The following is a 22,610-nucleotide window of genomic DNA, read 5'->3' on the forward strand; positions in this document are numbered from 1 at the left end:
CCACTACTTATTTCTAGGATAAGCAGCATAAAATCTGTTTTACTCTTCTGAGATCTTGCCAGGTACGTGTCATCTGAATTGGCCACTGTTGGAATCAGGATACTGGGCTTGATGGACCTTCGGTCTGTTCCAGTATGGCAGTGCTTATGGTCTTATGATCCCCTGAGAGAGAGAGGATAGGAGATAAGGTGGGAAAAAACGGGAAGGCTTAGGTATTACTAGCGGGTAAGGTAAGATAGCATGAGTGGGTTCCGTTTTGAACTCCAGTAGGAGGGTGTTCCAAAGTTTGGAGGCAGCATACATAACGGCAGTTTCATATGTTTCGTCTAGTTTTATGCAGGTAGGTGATGATAAATGTAGAAGGGGCTGTTTTGATGAGCAACGGGAACAGGAGGGAATGGGGGAAGAGGGCTTCGAACCTTTGTGTACAAGGGAGTGTAATTTGAATTGAGTATGTGCTGAATTCTCTTTTACTTTGCTGGTGGGGATGCTGAGCCCTGCCAGCCAAGTAAATAGACTGCTGCTGCTCCCCGCTCCTTGTTTCCAGCTCTGAGCAGCAGGCTGGGACTTCTCCAGCATGTGTGAGAAGTTCCAGCATGCTGCTCAGAGCAAGACGTTGGGAGTGGTGGCAGTCCATTTATTGGCTGCCAGCAAAGGTATGCCTAGCGTGCCCCCACGGAGGGAGGGAGGAGAGAGAGGCAAGTGTTGCTCCTCCTCCCCCACCCCGGCTACCCCTGGCCCTTCCAACTGCAGAGCTGGCTACGTCTGGAGAAAGAGCCTGTTGTTAAAAATTTACCAGCACACCCCTGGTTACAGGGTACAGGGCAGACTGGATGGACCGTACGTGTACTATGTTACTATGTAGTATGGACAATAGTAGACTCTGGTGCTGTTCTGTATTGTGCCTGATCATACCACAGTCCATGTTTTGCAGAGAATAGTTCTTTCTAGTCCAGTGATTCCCAAACCTGTCCTGGGGGAACCCCAGTCAGTCAGGTTTTCAGGATATCCACAATAAATATGCATGAGAAATTTACATATGCATGCAAATTGATCTATTCGTTGTGGATATCCTGGAAACCTGACTGGCTGGGGTTCCCCCAGGTCAGGTTTAGGAATCACTGGTCCAGCCCTTTGCCTCCAAGGCAGCAGCCTACATCAGTGGCTCCTAAAGTATAGGTCAGAACCAGGGCTGTGGAGTCAAGTCAGAAGCCATTTTGGGAGGAGTTGGATTCTGTAAAAATGTGCTGACTTCAGCTTCAAAATAAAAACTTGCAACATTATAATACTAGTAAAAAAGCCCCGTTTCTGATGCAAATGAAACGGGGGCTAGCAATGTTTTCTTCTGTGTGCATGTGGGAGTGTGTGTGTCCCTGCCCTCTCTCCCCTCCCCTCTCTGAGTCCTTCAGTAAAAAAGCCCTGTTCCTGATGCAAATGAAACGGGGGCTAGCAAGGTTTTCTTCTGTGTGCATGTGGGAGTGTGTGTGTCCCTGCCCTCTGCCCTCTCTCCCCTCCCCCCTCTGAGTCCTTCAGTAAAAAAGCCCCGTTTCTGATGCAGATGAAACGGGGGCTAACAAGGTTTTCTTCTGTGTGCATGTGGGAGTGTGTGTGTCCCTGCCCTCTGGCCTCTCTCCCCTCCCCCCTCTGAGTCCTTCACTGTGACAGAGCCAGCGATTTGATTTCGTGCTCTGCTGTTTTCCTTCACTGACTGTGTTACAGAGAGGGCGGGGCAGACACTCATGGGAAAACCGGATATCTCTCCCCCTTCACACTTCCGGCTGGAGGCTTCATAGAACGTTGGTGGTGCCTTTTATATAGAGAGATATGGAAAATGTATCATTTTATACACAAATCTTTGTCCTGGATCTAAATTATTAGTAAATATTTATTTAACAAACCTTGGTATACTGCTGTTCACATTAAATGTGCAGCAGAGCAGTTTATAATGAAATGGTTGAGAGACTCAGACCGCCCGACTAGTTCTATTGTAGAGACCTTTCTAAAAATATTAAGACTAGGGGGCACGCAATGAAGCTACTAAATAGCAAATTTAGAACAAACCGGAGAAAATATTTCTTCACTCGATGTGCAATTAAACCCTGAATTTGTTGCCAGAGAACATGGTAAAAGCAGTTAGCTTCTCGGGGTTTAAAAAGGTTTGGATAATTTGCTAAAAGAAAAGTCCATAAGCCGTTATTAAGATAGACTTGGGAAAATCCACTGCTTATTTCTAGGATAAGCAGCATAAAATCTGTTTTATTCTTTTGAGATCTTGCCAGGTACGTGTCATCTGAATTGGCCACTGTTGGAATCAGGATACTGGGCTTGATGGACCTTTGGTCTGTTCCAGTATGGCAGTGCTTATGGTCTTATGATCCCCTGAGAGAGAGAGGATAGGAGAGAAGGTGGTAAAAAAGGGAAGGCTTAGGTATTACTAGCGGGTAAGGTAAGATAGCATGAGTGGGTTCCGTTTTGAACTCCAGTAGGAGGGTGTTCCAAAGTTTGGAGGCAGCATACATAACGGCAGTTTCATATGTTTCGTCTAGTTTTATGCAGGTAGGTGATGATAAATGTAGAAAGGGCTGTTTTGATGAGCAAAGGGAACAGAAGGGAATGGGGGAAGAGGGCTTCGAAACTTTGTGTACAAGGGAGTGTAATTTGAATTGAGTATGTGCTGATACTGGTAGTCAGTGTTCTGAGATCAGAAGAGGTGTGACTTGATCAAATTCGTGTGCCTTTTCAAACTATTATAAAGAATAAAATTATGGAACACGTAAGACAAACATGGTTCAATAGGACAGAGTCAGCAGGGTTCAGCCAAAGGAAGTCTTGCCTCACCAATTTGCTTGTGGATAAAGATGAGCCGGTTGATGTAGTATATCTAGATTTTCAGAAAGCTTTTGACAAAGTTCCTCATGAGAGACTCCTGAGAAAATGAAAGAGTCATGGTAGAAGGAGGCAATGTCCTTCAGTGGACCAGGAATTGGCTTTTGGACAGAAAACAGAGGCCATTTCTCAATGGAGGAGGGTGAATAGTGGAGTGCCACAGGGATCTGTACTGGGACTGGTTCTATTTAACATATTTATAAATGATCTGGAAAATGGAACGACGAGTGAAGTGATTAAATTTGCAGATGACACTCTATTCAAAGTTGTCAAAACACAAGCGGATTATGAAAAATTGTAGGAAGACCTTAGGAAACTGGAAGACTGAGCATCCAAATGGCAGATGAAATTAATGTGGACAAATACAAAGTGATGCACATTGGGAAGAAAAATATCTAGTTGTCATTGTAGACAGTCTTCTGCCCAGTGTGCGGTGCTGGCCAAAAAAGCAAACAGGGTGCTAGGAGTTATTAGGAAAGGGATGCAAATAAGACCAAGAATATTATAATGCCTCTGTATTGCTCCATGGTGTGACCTCACCTTGAGTACTACGTTCAATTCTGGTCGCTATATCTCAGAAAAGATATAGCAGAATTAGAAAGAGGGCTGTACCCCTTCTCTCTGGACCCGCATTGTGATCCTTGCGCAGCAAAGAAATCTTGGGCATTTGTGTTCAAATAAAATTAATCAGGGGCACAACCAATCCATACTATCTTAGTCCCCTTCTTATGGCATTTGACATATCTCTCCTTCCCTCTGTCTCTCCCCCCCCCCCCCCCCCCCCACCATGGTGTCAAGCATTTCTCTCCTTCCCTACTCCCTTCCCCCCATCTTAGCCAGCATATCTCTCCTGCCCTCCCTCTCAAGCCCTCATAGTCTACAGCATCTCACTCCTTCCCCCATGGTCTCCTTCCCATCTCCCACCCCTGCCTGTAGTGTCCAGCATTCCACCCCCTCAGGGTCGCCAGTATCTCTCTTTCCCTCCATCTCAACCCCCCTCACCATGTTCTAAAGCATCTCTACCCCCCTCACCATGTTCTACAGCATCTCTAGCCCCCACCATGGTCTCTAACATCTTTCTCTCATGATGCCCCTCTTTCCCTCCCCCTTCAGCCTCTCTCTTCTTCCCTGTCTGTGGTCTCCAGCTCCTTCCCTTCCTCTCATCCCTCCCATGGTCTCCAGCGTATCTCTCCTTCCTTCCCACTCAACACTCCATAGTCTCAAGGATCTCTCTACTCTCCTCCTATCTTCAACATTTCTCTTCTTCAATTCTCCCTCCCCAAATGATGTTCAAATTCTACCCCTGTAGTCTCCAGCACCTCTCTTTCCCTGATCCCCTCCCCCCCACCTGTGGTGTTTAGATTTCCACCACCCTCCAAGGTCTCCAGCATCTCTCCCCTCCCCCGCCCTCCCCTCCTCTCTTCAGCATCTGCCTCCTTTCCCTCCCCCCTCTGCCTTTGGTGTCCATTATTCAACCCTCCTGTGGTGTTCAACATACCATCACCCCCCATGGTCTCCAGCATCTCTCTCCTTTCCTCCTCCTCAACCCCCTCCCCCCATGGTCTTCAGCATCTCTCCCTTCCCTTCCCCTCTCCTCTCCCCTTCAGCATCTCTTTCCTTCTCTTCTCCCCCCTCTTATTCTGTCATCCATCATGTCAATCATTCAACCCCCTCCCGCATCTGCACGGGTCACTGGTGAAGTATATGCAAGTTCCCTTGATAAAGCGAGGCAATGCGAAACAGGCTCCTGTCGGGACAAGACATCTACCGGCTGTTCAGTTGAATGCTGACAAATTGAGATCCAAGCAATGAAGGACGACTGAGCCCACAGCTTGAGCTAGAGACGATAAAGCAGCATGTGGTTTTCAGCTAGATGAAGATAAGTTCAACCATTGTTTCTGCACGAGTTTAAGCTCTATATATAAGCTACAAACGATAGTGCACAATAATTCATAAAAATTGATATAGACTAAAGAGGAAAGTTTTGCTGTACAAGCACTGTTGAAGCACTTAATAATTTATTATAGGACACTTTTATATTTAGGTGGTAGACAGCACTATCGGTGGTTGGGGGTAGTCGATGATTATAATAGTCACCAAAAGCTGAGGCTTCAAAGAAGCACAAAAAAGAAGTGCCTATGTGACGGTATGAGACATCCCCTTCACAAATAACTAATTAGCTTGAGCTGCTCCACCAGTAGTTTTGTTGTGTATGTTTTTGGGGTGCCATTTTTTGTTACATTTTTGATTATCCAAGAAATAAGCAGTGGATTTTTCCCCCAAGTCCATTTTAATAATGGTGTATGGACTTTTCCTTTAGGAAGCCAGCCAAACCTTTTTTAAACCCTGCTAAACTAACTGCTTTTACTACATTCTCTGGCAATGAGTTCCAAAGATTAATTACATGTTGAGTGCAGAAAATTGTTCTTTGATTCGTTTTAAATTTACTATTTTGTAGCTTCATTGTGTGCCCCCCTAGTCCTTGTATTTTTGGAAAGAGTAAACAACATTCACATTTATCTGTTCCACTCCACTTATTATTTTATAGACCTCTATCATATCTCCCCTCAGCCGTCTTTTCTCCAAGCTGAAGAGCCCCTAGCTGCTTCAGCCTTTCCTCATAGGGAAGTTGACCCATCCCCTTTATCATTTTTGTCGCCCTTCTCTGCACCTTTTCTAATTCCACTATATCTTTTTTGAGATGCGGTGACCAGAATTGAACACAATATTCGAAGATGGGGCTGGGGGTAACTAATTTTTTTTTAGCTGCTGTGGGGATAGATAAAATAAAATGGCCCTGGATTGTTTTAAAGCATTCCAGAGTCAAAGTTTCTCCAGTATATATGAGTATATAGAGTAATCTGTGAGCTTCAGACAGCTGTCTCTCTCTGACATGGGGAAGCACAAAGACACTTTTCATTCAATTTAATTGCTTGTATGTCTTTGGGGAAGCATCTCAAAAGTTGGCTAGGCTGAAGTGGTTTTGGTTCACGGTTCTATAATTCGCATGTTTGTTACAGCGGTTGGATCATTTGCTTACCTTCCCAAGTTTTCGCATTTTTGTTCTGTAAACATTGTGGGGTTTTTTTAGGCTCTGAAAATCCATTTAATATATTATGTTGGCATCCCTCCAGTTCAGTTCCCCTGTTGAAGAGGATTCTGAACAAGCTGCTTAACTACACTGTGCTCAAACAAAATGGAGAAAAAGACATTATCCAAAAGTAAATCGCCTTCTAAAGCTGTGTATATTGACACCTTCTGGAAGCAGTAAGTTGCAGGTAGTGTCGGTGGAAGCATTCACATGGATCGTAGGACTGTTGCATGTGGGTTTTGAGAATAAAGCCTCGACTCTGCATAACGGGGGTCCCATGCATCACCTGGATCACCTGCGGCCTGGTTTGGATTTTGCCTGTTGCTTTATTCATAACAAGCTCATCTTTGTTTCTTGTCCTTTAAACGTTTTTTTTCCAATAGAGACGGAATGGGAGAAAAACCTTAGTGTCCTGTTTACTAAACTTCGTTATACGCACAGTAGCGTCTTTAACGCGCGTTAACCATGTAGGCGTGGTAACTGTGTACGCGCTTATAATCCTATAGGCGCCTACACAGTGCGCATACTAATTGTAGGTGTGTTACAAGACGCTAATGCGCCTTAGTAAACAGGGTCCTTAGTGATTCAAGCCCTTATTGGTCAAGGCAAGGAAGAGCCCACTGTGAGCCTGAGAAATATCAGCATATGAGCTCCTTGCTAGGTTTCTTCATCATGGCTATAAACTTGATCAAGGCCATTTTTGAGCAACAGGCTTGTTCTAGTAAAGAACCATGTAGGGAATGTTATGTAGGGAATGCAACTACCTTCTCCTACATGAGCACGCAGCTATGGAATGCATTACCCACAGACCTAAAAACAATTGAGGAAATAATTAACTTTCGCAAATCTCTGAAAACATATCTCTTCAACAAAGCCTACAAAGAGAACCCATAGCCCCAACAATCCACCTCACCAACCCATCCAGTTATGAAAGTCCACCTTCTAAACTTACTCACCCAGTTACTTCCTTCTTCCCCTTACTTAATCTCTACATATTACTAATTGTATCTGATTTCCTGGAATGACAATATCATAACTAAACTATGTAAGCCACATTGAGCCTGCAAATAGGTGGGAAAATGTGGGATACAAATGCAATAAAATAAATGTGAACAGAGATTTTATCTCTCACCAGCTCTCTTAAATAAAATTCAAGAAAGATGAGTTTCAACTTCTCCAAGAGATTGATAACTATCAGGAATTACAAATGAAAAAACAAATTGAAGCTTAAAAATAATGTTTTTAACCCACATGGTCTAGTGAACAAATATGTTTTCTGGGCTTTTCGAAATAAAAAGCAATTATTCAAAGAGCAAAGTTCAGAAGGAAGATTATTCCAATACTGAACTGCAGCAAAAAAAATCTTTAAACTGAACACCCTTAGCAGAAGGAAGAGCTAACAATAAATAATTACAACTCCTAAAAGTTGTCCTAAATTATAACAGATTCACCAACTGGGAACTGTCTTCTGGGCAAGTACTTTAAAGATAACCTGAACCTGCAGAGGCAACCACAGAAGGGCATCCAACAAGGGAGCTATGTGATCTCAATGAGTTTTCGGGAATATCAACCAAGCAGCTGAATTCTGAATCATCGCGATTCTAGAGAGTTGCTTGGAAGACAGACTCAAGGAAAGAGAATTCCCATAGTCCAATAATGATAAAATAGTTAGTTGCACAATAATCCTGAAATAGTCATGTGAGAAGGAGGATCTCAACAAATGTAAATAAATCGCAATCTGAGGAAGAAGCCTTCCACAGACCACATTCAGTTTCTTTCAAGTTTGCGGACCTGGGGAACCAGGTTCAATTCCCTCTGCAGCTCCGTGTGACCCTGGGCAAGTCACTTAGACCTCTGTTGCCCCAGGTACAATATAATATTAGAAAGCATAAGAATAGTCATATTGGGTCAGACCAATGGTCCATATAGCCCAGTATTCTATTTCCAACAGTGGCCAAGCCAGGTCACAAGTACCTGGTAGAAACCCAAATAATGGCAACACTCCATACTACAAATCCCAGGGCAAGCAGTAGCTTCCCCATGTGTGTCTCAGTAACAAACTATAGACTTTTCTTCCAGGAACTTGTCCAAATCTTTTTTTAAACCCAGATATGCTAACTGCTGTTACCACATCCTCCAGCAAAGAATAACTATTCGTTGTGTGAAAAAAATATTTCCTCCTATTTGTTTTAGAAGTATTTCCATGTAACTTCTAGAGTGACCCCTAGTCTTTGTACCATGCAGGATTTTGTAGACCTCAATCATATCTCCCCAGATCTGTTTCTTTTCCAAGCTGAAGAGCCCTAACCTCTTTAGCCTTTCCTCATATGAGAAGAGTTCATCCCCTTTACCATTTTGGTCACTTTTCTTTGAACCTTTTCTGATTCCTCTATCTTTTTTGAGACACGGTGGCCAGAATTGAACGCAGTAATCAAGGTGAGGTCGCACCATGGAGCGATACAAAGGCATTTTAGTATTTTCGGTCTTATTCACCATCCCTTTCCTAATATTAATGCCTAGCATCATGTTTGCTTTTTTGGCCACCGCCACACAGTGAGCAGACGATTTCAGCGTATTATCTACATCGACACCTAAATCTTTTTCTTAAGTGCTGACCCCCAAGGTGGACCCTAGCATCAGGTAACTATGGTTTGGATTATTCTTTCCAATGTGCATCACTTTGCATTTGCCCACATTACATTTCATCTGCCATTTGTAACCACTTGTAACCACTCGCCTCCACCTACATAAGTACATAAGTAGTGCCATACTGGGAAAGACCAAAGGTCCATCTAGCCCAGCATCCTGTCACCGACAGTGGCCAATCCAGGTCAAGGGCACCTGGCACGCTCCCCAAACGTAAAAACATTCCAGACAAGTTATACCTAAAAATGCGGAATTTTTCCAAGTCCATTTAATAGCGGTCTATGGACTTGTCCTTTAGGAATCTATCTAACCCCTTTTTAAACTCCGTCAAGCTAACCGCCCGTACCACGTTCTCCGGCAACGAATTCCAGAGTCTAATTACACGTTGGGTGAAGAAAAAATTTTCTCCGATTCGTTTTAAATTTACCACACTGTAGCTTCAACTCATGCCCTCTAGTCCTAGTATTTTTGGATAGCGTGAACAGTCGCTTCACATCCACCCGATCCATTCCACTCATTATTTTATACACTTCTATCATATCTCCCCTCAGCCGTCTCTTCTCCAAGCTGAAAAGCCCTAGCCTTCTCAGCCTCTCTTCGTAGGAAAGTCGTCCCATCCCCACTATCATTTTCGTCGCCCTTCGCTGTACCTTTTCTAATTCTACTATATCTTTTTTGAGATACGGAGACCAGTACTGAACACAATACTCCAGGTGCGGTCGCACCATGGAGCGATACAACGGCATTATAACATCCGCACACCTGGACTCCATACCCTTCCTAATAACACCCAACATTCTATTCGCTTTCCTAGCCGCAGCAGCACACTGAGCAGAAGGTTTCAGCGTATCATCGACGACGACACCCAGATCCCTTTCTTGATCCGTAACTCCTAACGCGGAACCTTGCAAGACGTAGCTATAATTCGGGTTCCTCTTACCCACATGCATCACTTTGCACTTGTCAACATTGAACTTCATCTGCCACTTGCACGCCCATTCTCCCAGTCTCGCAAGGTCCTCCTGTAATCGTTCACATTCCTCCTGCGACTTGACGACCCTGAATAATTTTGTGTCATCGGCGAATTTAATTACCTCACTAGTTATTCCCATCTCTAGGTCATTTATAAATACATTAAAAAGCAACGGACCCAGCACAGACCCCTGCGGGACCCCACTAACTACCCTCCTCCACTGAGAATACTGGCCACGCAATCCTACTCTCTGCTTCCTATCTTTCAACCAGTTCTTAATCCATAATAATACCCTACCTCCGATTCCATGACTCTGCAATTTCTTCAGGAGTCTTTCGTGCGGCACTTTGTCAAACGCCTTCTGAAAATCCAGATATACAATATCAACCGGCTCCCCATTGTCCACATGTTTGCTTACCCCCTCAAAAAAATGCATTAGATTGGTGAGGCAAGACTTCCCTTCACTAAATCCGTGCTGACTTTGTCTCATCAGTCCATGTTTTTGTATATGCTCTGCAATTTTATTCTTAATAATAGCCTCCACCATCTTGCCCGGCACCGACGACAGACTCACCGGTCTATAATTTCCCGGATCTCCTCTGGAACCCTTCTTAAAAATCGGAGTAACATTGGCTACCCTCCAGTCTTCCGGTACTACACTCCCGTTCACTCCCGTTCACATTAATTGATTTGATTTGCTTACTTTATTTATTTTTTGTCTATTAGATTGTAAGCTCTTTGAGCAGGGACTGTCTTTCTTCTATGTTTGTGCAGCGCTGCGTAGGCCTTGTAGCGCTATAGAAATGCTAAATAGTAGTAGTAGTAGTAGCAACATTCCATGTAGAATCTCAGAATCTCAATAGTAGCAACATTCCATCTAGAATCTCCAATAGTAGTAGACTTTGCGCCTTCTGTCTCGCTGCACCCTACGCCTGGAATAAACTTCCTGAGCCCCTACGTCTTGCCCATTCCTTGGCCACCTTTAAATCTAGACTGAAAGCCCACCTCTTTAACATTGCTTTTGACCCGTAACCACTTGTAACCACTCGCCTCCACCTACCCTCCTCTCTTCCTTCCCGTCCACATTAATTGATTTGATTTCCTTACTTTATTTATTTTTTGTCTATTAGATTGTAAGCTCTTTGAGCAGGGATTGTCTTTCTTCTATGTTTGTGCAGCGCTGCATATGCCTTGTAGCGCTATAGAAATGCTAAATAGTAGTAGTAGTAGTTTGCTAAGGACTTCATGCAATTTTTCACAGTCCTCATGTGTTTTAACAACCTTGAATAGTTTTGTGATCTGCAAATTTAATCACTTCACTTGTCGCTCCGTTTTCCAGATCATTTATAGATATGTTAAATAGCACTGGTCCCAATACTGATCCCGGCGGCACTCCACTATTCACCCTCCTTTATTGAGAGAAACGACCATTGAACTCTACCTTCTGTTTTCTGTCCAATAATCAATTCCTAATCCACAACAGAACATGGCCTCCTATCCCATGACTCTTTAATATTCTCAGGAGTCTCTCATGAGGAACTTTGTCAAAAGCCTTCTGAAAATCAACTGGCTCACCTTTATCCACATGTTTATTCACGCCTTCAATAAAATGAAGCAAATTGGTGAAGCAAGTCTTCCCTTGGCTGAACCCATGCTGACTCTGTCCCTTTAAAACATGTTTGTTAATGTGTTCTGTAATTTTATTCTTTATAATAATTTCTACTATTTTACCCATCACTGATGTGAGGCTTAACAGTGTAATTTCTCGGATCACCCCTGGAACCCTTTTTATAAAACGGTGTTACATTGGCCACCCTCCAATCTTCAGGTACTACGGATGATTTTAATGACAGATTATGTATTACTAACAGTAGATCAGCAGTTTCATGCTTGAGTTCTTTCAGTACCCTTGGATGTATGCCGTCCAGTCCAGGTGATTTACTACTGTTTAATTTGTTGATTTGTCTGAGTACGTCTTCCAAGATTTCTATCAGTTCGTCCCCATCATCACCCTTGAAAACCATTTCCAGTACAGATAGATCTCTTACATCTGCTTCCATAAAGACCGGAGCAAAGAATTCATTCAGTTTCTCTGCTGTGGCTGTGTCCTCTCTGAGTGCTCCTGTTGTTCCTTCATGGTCCAGCGGTCCCACAGACTCCCTCGCAGGCTTTCTGCTTCTGATGTACCTGAAAAAGTTGTTACTGTGAGTTGTAGCCTCTGTGGCAAGTTTCTCTTCATATTCAGCCTTCTTTATTAATGCTTTGCATCTGACTTGCCAGTGCTTATGTTGCTTGTTATTTTCTTCATTTGGGTCCTTTTTTCATTCTTTGAAGGACATTCTTTCGGCTGAAATAGTCTCTTTCACTTCACCTATTAACCATGCTGGCTGTTGTTTTCTCTTCTTTCCACCTTTGTAAATAACGTTGAATGCATCTGGTCAGCGCTTCCAAGATGGTATTTTTGAACAACGTCTCTGCCTGATTTAGTGTCCTAACGTTTGCAGCTGATCCTTTTAGCTTCTTTTTAACCATTTTCCTCATTTTATTATAGTCTCCCATTAGGGGCAGTACCAGTACTTGAAAAAAGAAAATTGTAGACCACTTAGGTCTAGGCAGTATATAAATACTTAAATAAATAAACAGGTTTCATGCCTCATTGAACAGCTAGTTTTCCTCTTGGATGAGAAGGTGTAGGGATCAAAATAGAGGAACAGGAACTTTGGCTGAAGGCCAGTCATGGAGATGGCTCTTCTCCCCTCAGTTGGCTAGGTTGATGCCCCTTATTGGTCTGGGTACTCCAGAAGGGAGAGATGGTGTCTAAGATTTTCATATCCACAATCGTTAGGATAACTAGTTGTTATACCTGCATCACCAAAAGTCAACAAGCAATAAGAGACCGTTGAGCAGAGACAATGGCAGTTCAGATGTTAGGAGAGGCATCATACTAGAAGTTTCCAATAGGGTGGTCATTGGTTCATTGTGGCACCTAGGATTCAAGGTTGTGGTCTGGGCACAGAACTATAAAATGTCACTATTGCCTTCTACCACTTGGCATAAGGAGGTTTTGTTGAATTCCATTAGTTTGGATTGGTCTGTTAAGGTGGAGGAAAATACTGTTACTAACTACTTATCATTTCTATAGCACTACAAGGCATACGCAGTGCTGTACACCATACAAAGACAGTCCCTGCTCAAAGAGCTTACAATCTAGATAAGACAGGAGACAGACAGAACAATTAAGGGTAGGGGAATAAAGAGGTGAGGATAAAGGACAGGGCAAGTGAGTAGAGGTTAGGAGTCAAAAGCAGTGGTAAAGAGGTGGGCTTTAAGTTTGGACTTGAAAACGGCCAAAGAGGGGGCTAGATGTACAGGCTCGGGAAGTTTATTCCAGGCGTGAGGTGCAGCAACATAAAAGGAACAGAGTCTGGAATTATCAGTAGAGGAGAAGGGGACAGATAAGAGAGATTTATCTACGGAACGGAGTACCCGGGGGGGGGGGGCGTAGGGAGAGACAAGAGTGGAGAGGTACTGGGGAGCGGCAGAGTGAATGCACTTGTAGGTCAATAAGAGAAGTTTGAATTGAATGCGGAAACGGATAGGGAGCCAGTGAAGTGACTTAAGGAGAGGGCTAATGTGAGCATAGCGACTTTGGCGGAAAATGCCTTATCTGATAATTGCCATTCTTGAGTCCTGCCAGACCAGTCTACGTTCCCATCCTAAACTGCCATGACCTCCAGAAGTTGCTGGACAGTAGGGAGCTAAGGCAGTTCATCTTAGATGTATTAATAATCCATATGAGAACAATTGTTTCCCCTAGAGGCTGTCACCCAGTGAGGTTGAGCCCCTCATGGAAAACATCACCTGGAAGACTAGAGGCAAAAAGTCCTTAGCTCTGGCATAAGAATATTGATTGACTTGCTGGCTGTGTCAGGCTTTATACAGGGGCCAAACAATTTGTCTCTCTTTTCACCTGCTAGAAGGAGGGAATAAAATCCACTGGTCTGGACTGATCGGTCTGGAAGGATTTAAGGAATGACAATTATCAGGTAAGGCATAATTACATAAGTACATAAGTAATGCCATACTGGGAAAAGACCAAGGGTCCATCGAGCCCAGCATCCTGTCCACGACAGCGGCCAATCCAGGCCAAGGGCACCTGGCAAGCTTCCCAAACGTACAAACATTCTATACATGTTATTCCTGGAATTTTGGATTTTTCCAAGTCCGTTTAGTAGCGGTTTATGGACTTGTCCTTTAGGAAACCGTCCAACCCCTTTTTAAACTCTGCTAAGCTAACCGCCTTCACCACTTTCTCCGGCAACGAATTCCAGAGTTTAATTACACGTTGGGTGAAGAAAAATTTTCTCCGATTTGTTTTAAATTTACTACACTGTAGTTTCATCGCATGCCCCCTAGTCCTAGTATTTTTGGAAAGCGTGAACAGACGCTTCACATCCACCTGTTCCACTCCACTCATTATTTTATATATCTCTATCATATCTCCCCTCAGCCGTCTCTTATCCAAGCTGAATAGCCCTAACCTCCTTAGTCTTTCTTCATAGGGAAGTCGTCCCATCCCCACTATCATTTTAGTTGCCCTTCGCTGCACCTTTTCCAATTCTACTATATCTTTCTTGAGATGCGGCGACCAGAATTGAACACAATACTTAAGGTGCGGTTGATCCAGTGTCATGTGGGTTTCCTGCTGTACGTCATTATTTTGTTTCTAGAGTGTTCTAGATATTCCTCTGATTTGTGGGACATCATAGATGAAATATTAGAAGAAAGTAATTTTCACTCTTTTTTTTTTTTTTAAAATCATTTGATTATTGTATTTCATAACTTCTGATTGACTTGGCTTCCAAGAATTTGTTTTAATCCCACCAGTGCCTCACTGTCAGAAGTTCTAAAATACATTATGCAGGCTCTAATCTTCCATGAGCCTAATCGTTCTATATGTGTCTGTCAAGCACTCAATGACAGGACGGTATATAAAAGTGCGGGTATTGGTTAAATTGTGACATAGCTTCACATTTTCTTTTCAGTTGTGATGTGGCGTAAGGGAAGATAGAGGGACCTGTGTCTGCAGCTGACTATTGCCGCTTTGGAGTTGGCTTCGATCATAGTTCCCTAGCAAGAAGCCCGGTACAATGTGGCCCTTTCAGCTTGGCACTGTAAGGGCTTAGTCCAGGAAGCACTAATTGTAAGAATGCTGAGCTCTGTCAGTACTTCACCGTTCCAGGAAAGAGCAGTGCCCAAACATAACACTTGAACTCCTTGCTGTTCGGAGACAAATAAGGGTAATGAAGGTCCTGTGTCCTCTTCCCTCCCCCCCCCCCCCCCTTCAGGGTCTTGCTTATCACAGGCACCAGACTACATAACAAGACTGCCATTGACTAGGAAATGTAATTCACTTCATCAACAGTACAGCCGCACTGATGCAGTGCTCAGCAAATCCTCAATGCTAATTCAGAACTTCTCCCCATCCGTTGTCAGTGTGAACCTTGTTTTCCACGCATCCTGGACTTTTAGGTTTATGGGGCCTTGGTGATATCACCGATCTAACTGTCAGGATTATTTTATTAGACCTGACATCACATCTTTCAGAAAAAAAATCCATAAATCACTAATCCCATTATTTAGAATGAAAAATGTATCTGCTAATGTCTGCTGCCTCTTGGCCTTCGCTCTGAGCCTTCAGGCTTATACAACCCTGAGGATCTCTGCTGCATACAGGCCAAAATCGGCCATACAGAGCGATGGGCCTGCCAGATTTTGGCATGAGTTCCAAGTCGTATCTACTGCAAACCACAGATGATCGTATGCTGTAAGTTCAAATTCCAAGCTCCCAAGCAAATATCACAGAAAGGGTCACCTCCCAAAATGGAAATTGGAGGAGTGGCCTAGTGGTTAGGGTGGTGGACTTTGGTCCTGGGGAACTGAGGAACTGAGTTCGATTCCCACTTCAGGCACAGGCAGCTCCTTGTGACTCTGGGCAAGTCACTTAACCCTCCATTGCCCCATGTAAGCCGCATTGAGCCTGCCATGAGTGGGAAAGCGCGGGGTACAAATGTAACAAAAATAAAATAGATACTATTGGAGATTCTACATGGAATGTTGCTACTATTGGAGATTCTACATGGAATGTTGCTATTCCACTAGCAACATTCCATGTAGAAGACTGCGCAGGCTTCTGTTTCTGTGACTCTGACGTCCTGCACGTACGTGCAGGACGTCAGACTCACAGAAGCAGAAGCCTGCGCGTCCACATTGGTGATCTGCAAGGGCCAACTTCTACATGGAATGTTGCTAGTGGAATAGCAACATTCCATGTAGAATCTCAAATAGTAGCAACAGTGGATGAGTGGCCTAGTGGTTAGCGTGGTGGACTTTGGTCCTGGAGAACTGAGTTCGATTCCCACTTCAGGCACAGGCAGCTCCTTGTGACTCTGGGCAAGTCACTTAACCCTCCATTGCCCCATGTAAGCCGCATTGAGCCTGCCATGAGTGGGAAAGCGCGGGGTACAAATGTAACAAAAAAAAAATTATAAGCTGTTCTCAGCAGTTTACAACAAGCAAATTGAAGGTTTGATGCACAGACAGCAAAACGGGTCAGATAAAATAGGTCAGACAATTTATAGCTTAACAATGCAGTGTTGGTATGAAATCAAGTTGTGGCACCTGAAATAAGTTTGGTATATCAAGGCAATTGCTGAGATTGGATTGGTAGTCCTAGATGTTCAGTTTCATCGGTGATTGTATTGTGGCTGTGTGTCTCATTCAAATACCTGTTTAATCAGGTATATCTTCAACATCGTCTTAAAGGATTCAAAGTTCTTTGTAGAGTGTAAATCAGGGGGCAATGGGTTCCAAGGTTTTGGTCCAGTGAGAGTGAGGGGAGCTCCCCTATGACCAACACACCTACCCATGTAATGAGAGAAACCATCTGTGGTCTGTTAGTCAGTCTGGACACATGGGGGTGCTAACGAGAGAGAAAGGCATTGCTGATTTGCTCTGTTCCCCCCCCCCCCCCCGTTGGTTCAATCTGTCAAAGGGAGGAAAGGAGGAACAGGGGTGATATGATACAGACGTTCAAATATTTGAAAGGTATTAATCTGCAAACGAATCTTTTCCGGAGATGGGAAGGCGGTAGAACGAGAGGACATGAAATGAGATTGAAGGGGGGTAGACTCAGGAAAGATGTCAGGAAGTATTTCTTCACGGAGAGGGTGGTGAACGCTTGGAATGCCCTCCCGCGGGAGGTGGTGATGAAAACGGTAACGGAATTCAAGCATGCGTGGGACAGGCATAAAGGAATCCTGTGCAGAAGGAATGGATCCACAGAAGCGTAGCTGAAATTGGGTGGCGGGGGAAGAGGGGTTGGTGGTTGAGAGGCTAGGATGGGGGAGGGCAGACTTATACGGGGTCTGTGCCGGAGCCGGTGATGGGAGGCGGGACTGGTGGTTGGGAGGCGGGAAATACTGCTGCACAGACTTATACGGTCTGAGCCCTGAAAAAGACAGGTACAAATCAAGGTAAGGTATAAACGTATGAGTTTATCGTGGGCAGACTAGATGGACCGTGCAGGTCTTTTTCTGCCGTCATCTACTATGTTACTATGTTCATGCAGCATAACTTTAAGCATATGTCATGCAAAGATGTTCACACGTACCTCAAAGGCCAGCAAAAATTGTTGAGGGATATTCACTCTTCTGATAAGTACGCTTGGGCTCGGACAAACTCAAATCTGGAAGGTTTTGAAACGTAGCTTGTCTACTGCTCTACTGGAAGTCAGTCATGTTTGACATGTGTTCATTAACTAAAACACAGTATGATGAAGGGGGATACCACTCGGAAAAATATAATACAATTTATTTTAAATTCAAAAAATTATTGTGAAGAATTATTATAATAATTATAAATACAATCATATCAAATGAATGCTTATACAGATTTGAACTTGCGGAGCGATGGACCTTGAAGTCACCTGCTCATGTTGTTCAGTGGTGACACTTCGCAAATCTGAGCACATTATTACATTTATTTAACGCGATTGCATTTACCATGTAAAATGAGTTTATTTTGTTGGGCAGACTGGATGGACCGTACAGGTCTTTTATCTGCCGTCATTTACTATGTGATATTATAATAGTTCTTCACAATAATTTTGTGAATTTAAAATAAATGTTGTTATATTTTTGTGAGTGAAATCCCCCCCTGATCATATTGTGTTTAAAAAAAATTTTCTGAGGATATATAATTGTAAATCTTTTGATAACCTTTAATTATTTTGTAGTTAATTTCATTAAAAGCCATTTACATATTTACTATGAATAAATATTTCTTTAGCAAAGGTAGCAACCATTTATAATTTTGTCCCTTTTTTGGGAGGGCGGGGGAGAGAGGGGTGCCAGCTGGGTATTCACATCCTTAGGACCTGATGTCTTTTGTTGACTGTGTTTTCCAAAGCTGAATTGCTTGGAAGAGGAAGTGTTGGATTGCTGCCAACTTTCCACAGGTGCTCAGAGGAAAGGGCAGGTGCCTGCAGTCTGAGTATGTGAATACCCACTCTGTGCCAGGAAGGAAGGAACCCCCCCCCCCCCCCCCCCATGGCATTGCTATTTTTTCCCTTTTTTTCTAACTTTTATCTTAGCCATTGATCTCTCTTCTTCTCTTTCAGACTGTGAGCATCAATAAAGCCATTAATACTCAGGAAGTGGCAGTGAAGGAGAAACATGCCAGGAATATCCTTTAAAGGGTGCTGGAAGTGGGCAGGAAGACTGGTCAGCGGGACAACACAATCGGAGCGAGGCCGGTGGATGTGGAAAGAGAAGAAGATATACGTAGCTCAGTGTAGTCGGTACAGGGAATGAGAGCACCGAATCCCCTTCTGTGATGCTGCTCTGTCATACTGTCCTTGTGGCCTTTGCTAAATGGCCGTCCAGGCATTGGCCCTGCAGGACTGTCCTCATTGCTCTGACCCTACTGTTTTCCTGGGTTTGCAGCATTTGGGAACATCAGCTGGCTTGCATTTTTGAAGAGGCTTCACAGTCAGTCTGAACTGGGGCTGGCATGTAGCATTAGGAGTTTTCATTTACTATTATGTAAGGATTCAACACCCCCCCCCCCCCCCAACACACTCACACATACAGTCACTCACACACACACTCACACTCCCAAGTTTGTCCTCTTTCAAATTGCTTGGACCCACTTTCTGCAACAACAGTTCTCAACTGGGCAGAGTTCCACTAGCAACATTCCATGTAGAATCTCCAATATTCCATGTAGAATCTCCAATATTCCATGTAGAATCTCCAATAGTATCTATTTTATTTTTGTTACATTTGTACCCTGCGCTTTCCCACTCATGGCAGGCTCAATGCAGCTTACATGGGGCAATGGAGGGTTAAGTGACTTGCCCAGAGTTCCACTAGCAACATTCCATGTAGAATCTCCAATATTCCATGTAGAATCTCCAACATTCCATGTAGAATCTCCAATAGTAGCAACATTCCATGTAGAATGTCCAATAGTAGCAACATTCCATGTAGAATCTCCAATAGTATCTATTTTATTTTTGTTACATTTGTACCCTGCGCTTTCCCACTCATGGCAGGCTCAATGCGGCTTACATGGGGCAATGGAGGGTTAAGTGACTTGCCCAGAGTCACAAGGAGCTGCCTGTGCCTGAAGTGGGAATCCAACTCAGTTCCCCAGGACCAAAGTCCACCACCCTAACCACTAGGCCACTCCTCCACTCCACTTTTCAGAAAGCGTTTGACAAAATTCCTCATGAGAGTTGGACTAAATGGTCAATTACCCTCATGGTAGAAAAAGAAGTAAGGGAGGACCAGCCGGCTTGTATTGAAGAAATCCAAATTTATAGATCAGGGTTGGCCAACCTTGGTCTTAGAGGGCCACAATCCAGTTGCGTTTTCAGGATTTCTCCAATGAATATGTATGAAATCTGTTTGCACGCACTGCCTCCATTGTATCAGTTTCCCAAGTCGGTCCTGGAGTACCTCCTTGCCCGTCAGGTTTTCAGGATATCCACAATGAATATGCATGAGATTGATTTGCATATTTTGCCTTCACTATATGTAAATCTTTTTCAGTCATATTCATTGTGGATATCCTGAAAACCTGACGGGCAAGGGAGTACTCCAGGACCGCCTTGAGAAACGCTGGTATAGATGATGCCATTTTGGATTGACCTGTTGTTGCTCACAGATATGCTCAAAATTTATTAGCTAATTGTGACTCCTGATGCAGGCGATTTTGCCGGAACACAGCTCATGTCGAGTCCTGCTCTGAGCATTTGCTTTATGTGAACCCTAAATTCCTTGTAGGTCCATTCCTTGTTTTTGACAATAAGCATTGGCTGGTTTCTACTATGCTCTGGTGTAATTTATACATTTGGATTCCTTCAATACAAGCCTGCTGGTCCTCCCCTACTTCTTTTTGTATTAGTATTTGCTTGTACATTTTTCCCCCTCCTTTTTTTTGTGTTGCAATTATTCACATGGAAAAGGGTAGCAGTGGAGTGCCCGAAGGATCTGTACTGGGATCTGTGCTGTTTAGCATCCATAATTCCTTAGCCTCTGCAGCAGATGAATCCAGAAACCGGTGGGTTGTATCCACCTATCTGCAGCTGGCGATAGAGAACACTGAAATGAAGGCAGTGATCCTGGACATCCATCCAGCTCCTCAGCCCTTCAGTATATCTCGATCTCCAGCAGGTTGTGGACAAACTCCCTCCAGCTCCTGGATTCTGCTTTGTGTGGGCTCCTGAGCTGGTTTGGCCAGTTGAGCCAGGGGGTATGTGGCTGAAGGATCCAACTTTGAGGTCATACTTGGGTGCCAGGTCCCTGCCTTACCCCGCATTTCCCCTACTCCCAGTGTTCTCCCATAGGGTTTCCTGGCTGTGCTGCCATAGCCTTCCTCACCAAAAAAACCCCAAAAACCTCTGCAGTTTTTCAGCTAGTAAAAACAAAACAAATATAGAAACAAGGAAACCCTGTGTCTGAACGTGCCTTGCATTGGGGAACGTGGTGTGCCGTTTGAACTCCTCCTGGGAGATGCCACTATGTTTGGGGGACTGTTTGATCTTCTGTGGTGAGTGCTTTGGTTTTGTTTTTGTCAGGGCTTCGTGGGAGGCAACATGGCAGCAGAAACTGTTAAAAGGTGTTCCCACTGCGGGAAGAGATGTTCCACAGTGGGTGTATGCAGTGCTAGTTGCTCTTAGAGCTTGGGGACTGATGGCACGATGGGGCTTTTTGATGGTGGGGTTTCTGGCGCTCACACCATCTTGGCAGCCGTGATTGATGCGACTTTGGATCTCTCGCTCCTGATGTCGGGAGAACTTGTGCGTCTTTCTGGCCCATTGGGCGACACAGGGGCTGCATCAGGTGCTGTTGTGAGCATGAGTGCAGGAGCAGAGCTGGCTGGGGATTTTTTCCCCCTGATTTTGTTCTGCTCGTCCATCAGGCCTATTTGTTGAAGCAGGCCCACCCACTGCTGCATCCGGGATTCGAATTCTGGAGCTGATGATCTGATTTCTCTGACCCTTTTGGAGGACCCCGTGCAGAAGCACTGGAGGATGGCCTCCATGTCTGAAGTGGGATCATTGGGGACTCCATTATCCCCCTCTTTTGCTTTTAGCGAGCTCAGGGGAGTCCTCTAGACCACCTAGGTTAGAGGAGGAGGAGGGTGAGCTCGTTACGAACAGGATGACCCTACGGCCATCCGTATTTTTTATTGGGATGAGCTGTTGGCCCTCATTTTGGGTGCCTTGAAGGAACTGAATATTTTGGACCCAGAGGCAATCACTAGGAAGCCATTTAAGGCCTTCCCAGTGCACGAGGCTATACAGTAGTTGATTACAGCCTAGTGGTCTGATCCGGATGGCGGCCTAAAGGTGGAGAGAGCGATGGCCTGCCTCATTTAAAAAAGGTTTGGACGGCTTCCTAAAGGAAAAATCCATAGATCGTTATTAAATGGACTTGGGGAAAATCCACTATTTCTGGGATAAGCAGTATAAAATGTTTTGTACTTTTTGGGATCTTGCCAGGTACTTGTGATCTGGATTGGCCACTGTTGGAAACAGGATGTTGGGCTTGATGGACCTTTGGTCTTTCCCAGTATGGCAATACTTATGTACCCGGTAGGCACTGCTCATGTTGACAGTTTTTCTCTCCATAAGCAGGATGCTGTGGTGACGGCGGTCACCAAGAAGATCACTCTTCCGTTAGAGGGAGGTGTGGCATTGAAAGATAAGCAAGACCTACATCCGGAAGCTTCCTTGAAGCGCTCGTTTGAGGTGTTGGCACTGGCATTGCAGGCTTCTATTTGTAGCTCTTATGCAGCCAGGGTGTGCCTTACCTAGCTTCAGAAGAAGACCCACGAATCAAAGAACTAACTTCCACAGGATACAAAATTATCACACTATCCTGGAATAGGAATAATGGAGGGAGCATTGCCCTTATATATAAAAACATATTTGATGTTTTGCTTACGGACTCGTACCTAACATCAGACCTAGAGATCCTCACATGCCATGTTAAAGACTCCTCATGAAAAGACTATCTAACATGCATACTATATTACAGTCCCCCTAATAAATGGCCTAAAGCCTACCCTCAATTCTGCAAGTTTGTCTCAAAAAAACTCAATTGAAATCTCCTGTAATCTACTACTGGGAGATATTTATGTCCATTTAGAAACCTGTCAGACACCAGCAGAACTGATCTCTGGGCTTTTCTGTCCTCTCTAAACTACTACTACTATTTAGCATTTCTATAGCGCTACAAGGCGTACGCAGCGCTGCACAAACATAGAAGAAACTATGTGATACCACCCCCCACCAACACACAATAAGGGTCACCAATTAGACCTAGTCTCCTTCAGTGACAATGGATATACAAATCCAACCATTAGTCTATCAGATGTTTGCTGGGAATAATCACTATGGTTGTTGTACTACTACAGATACACTTTTACAATCAACTGGAACCA

General features: G+C 44.0%; 1 protein-coding gene across 2 annotated transcripts in view; it reads left to right on the forward strand.

Annotated features, from left to right (window-relative positions):
• HIP1 (huntingtin interacting protein 1) overlaps positions 1-22,610 on the forward strand; it is a 320,025-nt gene that overhangs the window by 41,653 nt on the left and 255,762 nt on the right. For both annotated transcript variants that reach the window (XM_030222554.1, XM_030222555.1), the window contains exon 2: positions 18,277-18,340. In XM_030222554.1, coding sequence (XP_030078414.1) covers positions 18,277-18,340 — 64 coding nt within the window. The remainder of the gene's footprint in view (positions 1-18,276; positions 18,341-22,610) is intronic.

This window comes from Microcaecilia unicolor, chromosome 13, assembly GCF_901765095.1.
Source record: "Microcaecilia unicolor chromosome 13, aMicUni1.1, whole genome shotgun sequence".
Classification (NCBI taxonomy): domain Eukaryota; kingdom Metazoa; phylum Chordata; class Amphibia; order Gymnophiona; family Siphonopidae; genus Microcaecilia; species Microcaecilia unicolor.